The sequence below is a fragment of the Sceloporus occidentalis genome, unplaced genomic scaffold (assembly GCF_023333645.1).
Source record: "Sceloporus occidentalis isolate IW3139 unplaced genomic scaffold, rSceOcc1.0.p SCAF_79, whole genome shotgun sequence".
Lineage (NCBI taxonomy): Eukaryota > Metazoa > Chordata > Lepidosauria > Squamata > Phrynosomatidae > Sceloporus > Sceloporus occidentalis.
Window position 1 is genome coordinate 1,964,047 of NW_028317059.1, and position 13,265 is coordinate 1,977,311.

General features: G+C 44.4%; 1 protein-coding gene across 1 annotated transcript in view; it reads left to right on the top strand.

Moving 5' to 3' along the window:
• The first annotated feature begins 2,451 nt into the window (after positions 1 to 2,451).
• Positions 2,452 to 13,265, top strand: part of LOC149285385 (guanine nucleotide-binding protein G(i) subunit alpha-2) — a 29,946-nt gene continuing 19,132 nt past the window's right edge. The window contains exon 1 of the mRNA XM_089495425.1: positions 2,452 to 2,569. Coding sequence (XP_089351551.1) covers positions 2,452 to 2,569 — 118 coding nt within the window. The remainder of the gene's footprint in view (positions 2,570 to 13,265) is intronic.

Sequence of the window (13,265 nt, forward strand, 5' to 3'; positions counted from 1 at the left end):
ATAGGTCTTCTTTTAAAACTGAAGCTTCGGAGGCTTAGAAGAGGTCAACTCAGTGAGCCAATTTAAACAGACATGGGATTGACGCGAAGCTATCCTCACCATGAGACTATACCAAGGACTAAAAGGAGTTTCAATAATGGGCTGAATGGTTCTTATCTGCCATCAAGTTCTATGTTTCTAAACATATCCTGCACTGCTTTAGAAGACTTGTGTTAGCGTGTAGTGTTACAGCTGTGCGTTTACCGGAAGTACGTTAAGGTGAGGCAGTAGCTTGGGACCTGTCATGCAGCAGTTATTTGGTAGCTCTACTCAGAGGACCAGAGACAATATCAAGAGAGAGTAATTTTGTATACTTAAGTTACTTAAGTGATAAAATACAATGTTGTAAATAGCAGCATAAGTGCAACAGTTGATTCTAAAAATGGTTTAAGGAGAAATTGGAATGTCTAAATGATGTAATTGTTAAGGCAGTCAATCATTACATTCGTTACCTTATAGGTAGAACAAAAGAAAATTGAAACCAATGTGGCTTTGCGATAGTGGTAATTATGGTGTTTGGTATTATGCTAACCTTACCCCAAACAGTAGAATTCTACAAATACAGGAAAAATGAGATAGGCACCTGCATTAGGTGGCAAGGCAATTTATTAGATATTCCTTGGGATAAGACATACACTATATAGCCACAAGGTATTGGGACATCTGACCATTACGCCAACAGGCACTTTTATGTCATTGCATTCTAAATATATCAACATTAATATGTAGTTGGTAGCTATAACTGTGGGAATTTGTGCCCGTTCATCCAGTAAAGCATTTGTGAGGTCAGGCAGGGATGTTGAACGAGAAGGCCTGGTTGACAATCTCCATTCCAGCTCATCCCAAAGGTAGTCAGGGCTCTCTGCGGCCAGTCAAGTTCTTCCACACAAAACCCATCCAGCCATGTCTTTATAGACCTTGCTTTGTGCGCTGGGGCACAGTCATGCTGGAATAGAAAAGAGTCTTCCCCAAACTGTTCCCACAAAATTGGAAGCATAGCATTCACTGTACCCCCCCCCCTCGCAGGAATGTGTATGGTGCCAGATTCACAATGGCAGAATATAGGCAGTGGGGTTGCCACACATGCTTGAGTCTTTGGGGTGTAGAATACCCCTTGTCATGAAGGGTTAATGGCAGTAACCAAGAGGTGCAGCACTGAGGAAAGGTTCCGGCTAATGGGGGGCGACCCCTGCGGGATGGGGCCAGGACTGCCCACTAATGCCAGTGGGCGGTCCTGCTGACATAGGTAGGCGGTCCCACAGATGTTTCCATTTAAAGGAGAATTGGACGGGGAGTGGGAAGTGCCAAGGCCCCACTCCCTCGACACCGAGGATGTGGGTGTTGACCCGGAGAACTGGCGGTTGTCCCAGAGTTCTCAGGACCAAACCCATAGAGTTCCCAGCTAGACCACATGGAGACGCAACTTCCTTTTATGACATCAAGTCACTCGTTTCATAAAGCTTCATATTACAATTTGCAGCTATTCATGGGATAGTGTCAAAGGCTACGTTCCAAGCACCGTCATCTCTGGAGTATTCTGGCCTGGGGTCGCAGGTCCAGCGGGGAGTGAACAGAACATTTGGGTCCCTGTAGAATCACTGATGTCCCCATCCCGCCACTAATGGTATGGAGGACTGTGCTGTGTCGGCAAAGCCTCCATATTTAATGTATGCTTGGCTCGCTGTGTCCTTAAAATGCAGAGCACTGGGATAAGGAGTCATATCCTGGCAGTTGATGGTGGCGCAGAGGCCAAGGGCAGCACTGGAAGTAACTATGGCCCTGGACAGGAATCATGGGTAGGTGATGGGCAGACTAGATGGGTGGATGGATTCTATGTTTTCATTCCATGGCTGGGCACTACGAGGGTCATAATGCAATTAAACCGGTTAACCTTTTTATAACAAACACACACCGGTTTCCTACGACAGACCCACTTAACAAAACAAGCAGAATCGGGAGCTTGCGGGTTTCCTCTCACTCGGGGGCTTGGTGCATATCCCACCCCCAGGCCGCAGTTCCTCTCACGCTGCTCCCAGGGTCCCCAGAGATGTTCTCTGCATCCAGCGCGTCCCTCACCCCCCACTTCCCATTCTCTTCACATCCTTGGTCCCTGTCAAGCTGTGGGAGGCCCGGGTGGGGTCAGTGGGCGTTGACGGCCAGGGGGCGTATCATAAGGCGGAGTTAGCTGCAGGGCGGGACTCCTCCTTTCTGTCGCTCACAGGGCGTCACTTCACTCTGTCTGGATACATCTGTTTCTCGAGCAGGGCTGCTGGAGCCTGGGCGCACCTCGTCGTGACATATCGGTTGTAGGATATCGCTGTGGTGGAGGAATCCGGGAATCGCGGCGGGGCCCGTGGCTCGCGATCCAACGCTCTATCGGGTCGTTTCGCATTGTCGCGACACATCGCTGCCATGGGCTGCACCGTGAGCGCCGAGGACAAAGCGGCAGCCGAGAGGTCGAAAATTATCGATAAAAACCTGAGGGAAGATGGCGAGAAAGCTGCGAGGGAGGTTAAACTGCTCCTACTGGGTAATTAAATTCTGTGTGCCCCTCCCTCTGTGACTCTATGTGCCCCCCCCCGACTATATGCCCCCAGTGATTCTGTGTGCCCCCCTCCTTCTGTGATTCTGTGTGCCCCCCTCCTGTGTTTCTGTGTGCCCCTTCCTCCTTTGATTCTGTGTGCCCCCCTTCTTCTGTGATACTGTGTGCCCCCACCTCTTCTATGTTGCTGTGACCCCCTCCTTCTGTATGGTTCTGCATTGCTCTGTGTGCGCCCCCACCTCTTCTGCATTGTTCTTCTGCATTTCCCACAATGAATGCATCTATTATATATTATTATTATTATCATTTATTTATTTATATATATATATACATACACATTTATAGTGTGTGTTTTTATACGCCATGTAAGTTTTGGCTGTGTGTATATTCACGCAATAGAGCGACACAGATGATTTAATGTAGAAACGTGACGGAGATAAGAAGCCCTCGGCCGTTTTGCTCATCCCTTGGTAGGTGTATACGGTACGTTTTGTGATTGCCCCGCAATCATCCGCTTCATATATGTGCATTAATCAGATTCAGAGATGCATTACTGCCCACCCTTGCATGTCACTATGTAGGGCCTTTTAGGTGGAAACGTACTGCGTTGGTGGCAGCGTCATATTTCCCTTCCGACTTTATAATATTACATATGTAGGATGTTGTGTAGTGTGTGTGTACCTTATGTATATGGATACATGCATGTTCCCGAATGTATGTATTATGTGCCTAAATACATTCTAAATACCGCAGAGTCCTCTTGGGCACAACCACATTAATCACATAAATAATTTAATAATATAAAATGTCAGTATGTGCTTTATATTTCGGTACGTATTCCAGAATGCTGCTGTCCCTATAGAAGGTACGGTATGCATTCTATAGGAATACACCGTAGTCCTAAGACCTTGTTTACCTGCATAGTACTTTCATTTCCACCACCAAAGATACCATATGACACACATGATCCCCCCCCCCAAATAAATCCCTTTAGTTGCAATCACAGAAAATGTAAATTATTTGTTTTTCCTTTCTAAATGTAACATTTTCGGAGTTTTTACACAACTCCGCATTTTCTCTACTAAGCATTTTTGTTTGGGAGACCCGGTGGGCGATTGAGCCGTTATATCTGAATAGTTATTTAGTGTAAGATGCCGGAATCTCCTTTATCTGAGTGTTGGAGGCAGAATGAAGCCGTTCTTCACGCGGGTTACAGCAGCCTTTTTGTTTTGCTGTCCTGTCTTTAGGTTAATGCGCGATGTCGTTGTGAGGCAACCGTGTCTTCTGCAATCTGTGTTGAAATGGTGGCTCGTTGAGCATCACCCCGGCCTAGTTCTGCCGGTCACTGTCCCCCCCCCCTCACTTCCTCCTGTCAAGTACTTCATCCCCTCCTCGGTGCGCGACTCTCTGCTCAGGAAATGGCAAGGCGGAAACGCTCCGGCCAACGTCTGCATCTTGGTTGGTTATCGACCGCCATCTTAGTAAATGTCACCGGAATACAGTGGAGTTTCTCGGTGGTGGTTGCAGGGCATGGGGTAAGAGCGTTGTGATATGGGGTGTGAAGTGGGCATGTGTCGCTATCGCTCACGTGTTCCCACGGTATACTATCTCCGGTCGGCGCTGCTACGTGTGCGACTCGCTCACAGAAGTAGGAAGCCTTATTGAAGTGACTTCCATATTTGCTTCTCATCTCCCTCCAAAACATCAATGTGTTTTACTTCTCCTTTTTCCCCCCACTTAACCCTTTCTAGTATGTCATGTTTATGTGGCGTGTTCTGGATACGTGGTCATCCCCTTATGCCACGTTTAGGTAGTCGCTCCGTGTTCTTTGTGATTGGTCTCCATCTGTCTAGTCCCTTTCATTGAGACGTTTATGATTGTCGCTACTGAATCTGTAACACGTTGTGTCTTACGTATCAGGGCTGTCTAGTCTGTTCGTTAATTACCATCTTAATTTGACATCTTGTTCGTGGCAGCCATGTATCTGTCAGGGGTTCCTAATCTCTCGCCGCTCTCTCTGCTGGAAGTCAAGCAGCAGTCGTTGCAGCAGGAGAAATGCGTTTTGTGCGTAAATCTACCCCCTTTACATACGCCAGGCCTGGGGCACTTCTTGCAGACTATAGAGCCAAAGGCATGCGTGGGGTGCTCCTTGGTTCATTTCTGAACCCCACATCCATGTAATGGGGGAGTATATGAAGATGGACTCCCGTTGTGTTCAGAGCTCCGTCTCGGATGTTGAGGAGGAGTAAAAAAAAGTCTCTGGCACTTTAAAGCCGCTTTTAACCCTAAACGCCTTATTACCCCCGATAATTGCCCCTTGTTCTAGCAGTCCTCTACTTTTATTGGTTTACATTTGCGTTGCCCCGATCTTTTCTTATTTTAGGTTCTTTGCCTATTAACCCCTTAAGGACAATGGGCGGTCCCTAAACCCATTGAAAACAATGCATTTTGAGCCCAAACATGTACGGGATTTGTCAAGGGGTTAAGAGGGTTACTCCTTAATACTCCCAACGTTCCTACGCTTTTTGTTCATAGTGGGCTTTATTTTAGTCCTGTCCATCAGTGAGTTTTTTTTATAATAATAAGAAACAACAATAAATTCTACCGTAAAACACATTTCTTGGCCAGTTAAATCATAATATTCCGTCTTTTGGTTATTATTTTTGGCAGTGCGTATGTCTGTAGTATCAGAAGGGTTAACACATTTGTTTAGGGTCGTTTTTGCCATCTGAGTGCATTTTAAAGAAATATGAATGGGACTTCCTGTTTTTGCTTCATTTTGCGGCCCCATCTGAAGATAATATTTACATTAAAAATAACGCCTGTTTATACACAGCTTTGCCCGTCGCCAGTCCTCTCGGTGTGCCGTGGCCTCTGAATAAACAGGGTTTCTGTTTAACCCCTCCAGATAGACCCACGAGTGACTTCAGAATATTAAACGAGAATAATTTCAGATTTTATTACACTGTTTAACGTGAGATCAGTATGTGTGTGTATATATATATATATATATATATATATATATATATATATATATATATGTGTGTGTATGTATTCCTGGCTTCTTTTTATGTGATGTCATAGCAGAAGACATAATCTTAAAACTATATGACATCAATTGTATAACCTCATCATCCTTAGCTGGTGTGTTGCTGACGTTAACACAGTCGATGTGTTATTATACAATGATTCAACAAATGTCACTAGTTGGAGGCAGGGACGTTTTTAAAGCTGCTGTTCCACCTATACATGTAATTAAAGTCAACATTAGACACACAATGCCCTATTCTTTCACAGAAATTATTCTATAATCACGTAAATCTCACAAAAGCAGGCAAAAAAAGGTTGTTTCCATGGAACTTCTTAAGTGTCTGCGTGGTTTTCATGTTGGTAAACCGTTCTAATTACAGATCTGCCAAGGTTTATTTGGTTAACATACTAAAGAGTGGAACAGCACCTTTAAGGGAAGGACAATCACTAGGATTAAAGTGAAGCAGTGTAACTCTCGGGCTCCTTGCGTTTGTCCGGCCCCGGTGTAAGTTGCGTGTCACATTTTCCCATTTTCCTGTGTATAATGAGTATGTTCATGAATTTGTGACCTTGAAGAGTAGCAGGATCATTTTTCCCCAAACACTCAGGATTCTCTCAAATCCCATTGCTAAATGTGCTATTTTTATTCTTTGATTCTTCCCACGCTGCCCAGTGTCGCCCCCGCACCCCTTCCGACCCTGGGGATGTGTAAGGGGGGGAGCTTAACCCTACAAGTACTGGACTGGATGCTGCTGGTTGTCAAAAGGTCAGCCAGCCCTGTGCCACTGGAAGGCCGATTTAACCCCTTGTTTCCTTAGGTGCTACCATAAATAATCCATCTTGCATTGAAATGGGTTAAATATGCATATTCAACAATGTTGAAAAATATCTTTTAGTGAAAGTAACCCTTTGGGCGACTGGATTTCCGCTCTGTCTGTGTCCTTTTGGTTCTATACAAGATTCTCTATATGTTAACATTCTAAATTAGAACAAAGTGACATTAACTGATCGGGTTCTGAATCATGCTTAAAAGATGAGACTTTATTTTGCTTTCAGGTTCATCTGACCTTCATTCATGTCAAAGACTTTTTACGCATAGACAAGTATGAGAAAAGAAAATGATAGTCCGGCTGTGCAAATAACCAAAATCAGTTATATATGCAAATACAGATAGATCTATGGCTGGTTACATTTGATTGACATTTATAACAAACGCTGCTATAGTAAATAAAAGTTTTCGTATGTGGAATTATGGAAAGACTAGCAGAGATATGAAAATGTGGCTGGTACATACATGTTGCATGTACGCTAACTGTTTGACATGTATAGACTCTATGGTAACCCGGCACATGTAGCATTGTGTTTACTGCTACCGTAGAAGCGTTCAGCTCCTCTCCACATTACACATAGCAACTGGGGTGAAGGTTCTTCCTGGGACAAAGTCCATTACTACACCAGTTACAATTCAAGCCTTTGTCTCGCAGCAAAGGGTTAACTGTTGCCAATGTCTGGATCAATCCTGTTTCATGGGTTATCCATGCTAGCTGACACCTTAACCCTTTCAGGACTCCAGCAGCAATCATTTTGGTTTCAATGGAGTGCTCGTTAGCGGATGAGTGTTAAAATGCAGATTCTTGTGACTGTGCCGGTGACACTCGTTCATGCCAATGGCATTTGGGTCAGGCTGTAGGGTACCCCCAAAATGTATCTGTTGTTCTTTAATGTGCCGATAAAGGTAGCGTTAAAAAGTCCTATTGTTTTGTAAGGCGTTGTAAGACTTCGTGTTTATGTGACCCCTCCCGATCGAGTCCCTGTAGTCCCAGGTTCAATTGTCTTCGCTATTGTCTAAGACGAGCCCCATCCCTAAAATGTTTTATGGGTTTCACATGAAAATTTGGTAGCATCGCTGTCCCTTTTTCATGTGTCTCAAACGGAGTATGGGAAATGGCAGCGTTTCAGGTTGGGACCTGCACAGAACTCCTGTTCTTGTGGGAGTCCCCAAATGTTTTCTGGCTTGCTACGTCGCTATAACCATCTTCTGAATGGAGACGGCTTAGTATGGTACGGGTGTACAGTCACTGTTGGTGTTAGCAGGGCCTTCAGCACTTATGTGCAGTATTATGAGGACATTGAGTTAGCAATAGCGGGACGCTGTACTGCGGGTAGGAGACCGGGCCAGCGAGAGCTGTAATTATATCACAATAAACCCAACAGACGTACACCGTGGAACTCTCCTTCTGTTGAGAAATGGAGCCAGCTTCCCCCTCACGGGGATTCATAAACCACACAGGTAGTGACGGTGCCAGCCTCCCCCTCGCACGAACGCGTACAATGCTCATTCAGTCTCCTTTTCCCACAGATGCACAGCGTGGACGGTAGTAGCTACAGCCTCTATTTCGTAAAGACTTCACACACTCTTGCTATTGCCACCTGCGCAGGAAGTCACAGATTAGCCTCTCTGAGCATCTGGCCCATCCGGACCACAAAGAACGTTATGGACAACAGTGTTAACAACCTTGAATTCAATGGTGATAAAGCTGGGGCTACACATACCATTCCTCTGTCATGTCAAATTTAGGCTTTGGATTGCCCTGTACACAGCATAGTTCATATAGGTGCTAGCGTAATGGTTTAATGTATAAATGGAAACTTCCCTAGGAGTAAGAAGAGTCATTTGAATGTGTTCATCCATAATACCCCCTTGCTTTAGGGTGGATGGTTAAGCCTTATTATTATTATATTTTATTTATATAGCCCCAACAATTTATGCAACTGTTTTTGCAATACATGTATTCAAGGGGTATGACAAGACTATAAATGACAGACAAACTGATCCATTAGGTGGAGAGAGCCCTGCTGGCAAGCTTACAATCTTGAGGGAATGGCGTGAGGACAAAAATAAGGAACGGGAAGGTAGTGTCGGATGGAGGGTGAAAGCTTAAGGTTCGGCGGAAGTAGATTCCAGAGATATGGGGCAACACAAGTGAAATCTTCTAGACTGGGAAAAGGAAGAGGTGATAAGTGAGGAGGAGAGCCTCAGCCCATGGGAAGAACATAAAGATCGAGTAGAGGAGCATTTGTTTATGAGGGCAGAAATGTATGGAGGACTTTATATGTTAGTAGTTTGAGTAATATGATTTGTAAATCTTAAGGTAATAGGGAGCCAGATGAGGATTTCACAGAGTGGGGAAGCAGAAGGCGGCATGCAAGGAAGAGGAGCCTAGCAGCAGCATTTAGGCTATACTGCAGAGGAGAGTCGAGACCAGAAGAGTGTTGCAGTAGTCAAGACGGGAAATAAGATTCTTGGGTGAGGAATGGGCAAATGGGAGAGATCTTTTTTTACGTAAAAGCATCAGGATCTGGCGAGGGATGAAGGAGAAATTTGAGTCAAGGATGACCCCAAGACATCCAGCCTGGTTATTAGGAGAAATAGTTGTGTTAATTGCGATAGAGAATTCAGGTACTGGTGTGGAGATCGAAGGAGGGAAGATGAGTTCAGTTTTAGAAAGATTAAGTTTCAGGTAGCATTGTGACATCCATGAAGAAATAGCAGACACTATAGAAGACAAGTAGATTTGTGTATTATCTGCATAAAGATGATACTAGCGGCCAAAAGGTATGGGATGACCAGGGGGGTGATGCATGGTAAAGGAGATATGTAGGGGTGAGACTGATGACTATTGTTCATGGACCTCTGGTAATTGGTTGCAAATGGGACTTCTGAAAGCATTTGGGGGAGCACAGATCGTGTGAGAGAGAGCAGAGGGATCAGAAGGATTTGTGTGTGTGATGGGGCGGTGGAAGATTTCTAAACCTTGTAGATTGAGAAATGCTGCTGTTGTGTAGGTCCTCATACAAAGATATTTGTAGAATGTCCAGCTCTGAGGTCCACGCATACATTCAGCTTATGTGGAGGGTGTGACATAAGGTGGTGTACTATGTAATTGAAAGTGACAGATGGGTCACGCTGTTTATGAAGTGGTTACATCATGTATCTGCTTGTGGATGGGTGAGGTTCTTGGTTCTCTATCATGTTTTTTTTTTTGGTAATTGAATCTGGTATCTACCAAAAAAGGCTTGGTCTGTCCAGCTGTGGTACTCTTATTGTGGTCACTGTGGCCAAGTCCCTGCCATTGGCTGCGTTTATACTGTGACTTTATGCCATGCTGGCATGCCATGTGTTTTGTTTTTTTTAACTGTTAGTCCTTTGTAGGGTTTGGTAGAGTTGGTGCCAAGTAGTAATACAGCATCTGACAGATTTAACTCCCCAAGTCTGTGATTTCCTTGGTGCTTTTATATGGATTGTTTGATTTTTTTTTTTCTTCACTACTAGATGCAGAGGATCACAGCTTCTGTTGTAGGTTCATTTTTGTACACATTTAGTTGACATGTTGTCCTGGCAGTGACATTCATTGTCTATATCTAATGTTAGTGTCAGAAGGCTTGTGCAGCATTCATTTCCAAATGAGGTGCTGAATATTTCACCTTCCTGCAATATGAACGGCCCATTGTAATGAATTCATATATGTAAAGGCTCTGAGCTCACTCTGTATAATGCACAGTTAAACCAGAGAGGTGACTACCTAATTACTGATGCATTATACAGGGCCAGTATTTTTGTTTGTCAGGCTCACTGTGGTTGATCCTTTTTAATGCATACTAAAGTCTGGGAGTTGAAACAGGGATTGTTTTGCAAACCCCCAGTGCATGGCCGCACCTTTCTAGAGTCCAGATTTCGGGGTACTGTCCCTCACAGCTACTTCACTCTGCAGCGTTTTGCAGGTAGCGGGGATCATCTGCCGGTTGGTGAGAGCATCTGAACTCCATGGACCAGCCGAGTGAGATGTTAATTCATATAAGTCTGTGCTATAGCCGTACAGATCTCTAATATCTCCCATGTGGCCACCTCATAACTTGTTGTACTGGTCTTGCCTTTATCCCCGTCACCTAACAAAGTTCTCCCAATTTGGACACATGGGGGGGTTACTAAGAGAGCATCAAGCAAATCGTTTTTTAGACTAGGATATGGCAAGGTCTTCAGAGCCGCAATTGAACATCCTGATCTATCATGTGATTGTGCATTCATAGCTGTCAATACTAGCTCACCTACGCAAGCAATCTAACCACAGACCTCCCCGCAGTTCCGCTTCCAGTTTTTACCCAAGAGGGTGTAGAAGAAGCTGTGTAAACTGTGTACAGTAGCACCTGGTTATACGCAGCTACAGAAGAGCCGGACGGGGCTTTAATATGGATAAGGGTGCCACTTAAATTGTTTGCACAACATGTTAAAAATAGTTTTGGCCATCATATGTTTATCCTTGGCTGTAGTGTGTTGCACATTTCTTTGTCCCTGAATGGGTTAATCATCTCTCTTCCTCTCTCCACCCCCACATGACCCGCTATCACTAGAAGTTTAGAAGAGGAAGTCACACTTTTGTGGTCATGGTCCTTCTAACTGAAAAAGTAATGGGTATCCAATTTATATACACCCAAGCTATAAATCTGTGGGAGCAAATGGGTTAAGCTTCCAGTACCTTCCTCCCCCACCAATGCTGCCTCGTATTTATGGCTCACTGTAATTATACAGTTCCTTGGCGTCTTGTCTCTGCCAAGCGTATACACCGCTGTGCACTGTGTATGGACAACTGGCGTTTTATTTTTTGGCTGGTGATCTGTGTATGTGTGCTTGGGGTATTCTGGTATCGGCGGGGCAGTTATCAATATATGTAAGGTGTAAGCTATGCATTCTATGATCTCTTGGAAGGATGCAGGGTGTGTGATGTTGGACTCTCCATCTGGTCCCGTATGTGCAGTCTTGTGTTCATTTGTTCTTGTGGCTCACATAGCCTCTCTCCAAAGGAACTGTCAAACCCCAACTGTGATAGACAACCCTTGATGCTCCAGCTTACAAGGATGGTAATTGTGGTCCCCTATTGAGTGACTGAAGTTGGAAAACTGGGGTATTTTGATCCTGCTGCACAACCGCTCCGGCATCCCGTTTAAGGGATTCTCTGCCTAGAATCACCAGAATATTATAGATCCTCAACTAAGACCACAATCGGTATACATTTGTCTAGGCCTGGGTTTGACTGATTCAACGCTTGTTGGTGCAAACAAGGATGCCAATTAGTACATTAGTGGTGTTTTATTTGGTGAGTTTCTCCTTAACAAATGCATCGCGCATCAGCAATGCAAGTGAGCTTCTCCTGCCGGATGGATCAAGTTTACCAAATATGAGACATGGTTAACGCATAAGCCAATTATTGACTAAACCATGTTCTGTGTCTCTACGTGGGGAAGATGACGGTCACTGTACAAGCACTGAGGTCTGACAGGCAGATTTACGGTCTAGCGATGTCACCTCTCTTGTCACCATGCTTGGGAAGCGAGACATTCTGTAGGTTTTAGTTGGCTCCAAGTCACCGTCACCCTGTGGCTGGAGACAGACTGTGCACAATCTGGGTTGTATTTATGACAGATGGGTGTTAGGCAGTGCGTGTGACATGTTTTCTGGGTATCAGTGAATGCATCTGGCCTCCCTCCATCCTGTCCAGAGAATCTAATCAGGTTCGGAGCCTATGAGAGGAGTACGAGGTGGCAGCGAGTCTGTGGGCGCTCCCCTTCCTGCATCAGCGCTCACTTCCCTTTTATGAGTTTCGCAGTAGAATAGCAGGAAATGGAGAGTCGGCTGATGCAGCTGTAGTCCTGAGTCTAGCGAGAAGTGAGTGGGGGGTTAGTGGAAAACACGGCAGCAGCGCAAAAACTGCACTTGGGCTCAGTGGTGCCATTAATGCCTGGAAGAAGATCTCGAACATAACAGGGACAGTAAAAACCTCCTAACAAGTAATTGTTGTGTATACACACTGTCTTTAACAGCTTTACTTTTTACATTCTGCCTGGCGCTCCTGTGATGTGACGCTTGGGGAAATGAAACAACAGTTATTAAACTGTGAAGAGAAGCCACAAGGTTTCACACATTTTAAGTAGATCCTAAAAACATATCACGCTTCTGGAAGTTTTAAGAACTTTTTACTCCCTCTATAATAGTATGACAGCATGATAAGGACTACTGTATACTATCAGCATGCAATAAGCCTAGGTTGGTAATTGGGTATTTTTACAGGCGCATTGCGCACTGTGGTGTAAGATCATTTCCTCCATTCATAGACAAAAAGTCTACAATCCCCACCACAAATTTGCATGTGAGCCTGTTCCGCTTCTAGAATCGAGTTATACAGAGATACGGGTGAGGTTATAGGAACCTTATAGGTAATCGATATTAGCTAATCATCCGTCGATCATTGAACCATTGTGATAATATCATGGCATGATGGACAATTATCAAATGAGGTATTACTGGAAGTCCATCCTTGTGTCCGAGGCTGAGATTACATCTATTTCTGTAGAAAGTAAAAAATATTAGCAGTGTAGCCACCGTTACACTTTTCTGTACTGTTTTTTGTTTAGATTCTTTTGGTATCATCAAGCACTTTATGTTTTTTCTAGTTCCTCTTTTTGGTAGCATGTCAATTTATGGCTTTGGTTTTCTATAGTTTTCATTTAGAGGACGAAGTCACCTGAGGATACAGAGATATAGAAATGTATATAATATCCGGCATCTGTCTTCAGACAATTAAACCCAGGCTTTCGGTTG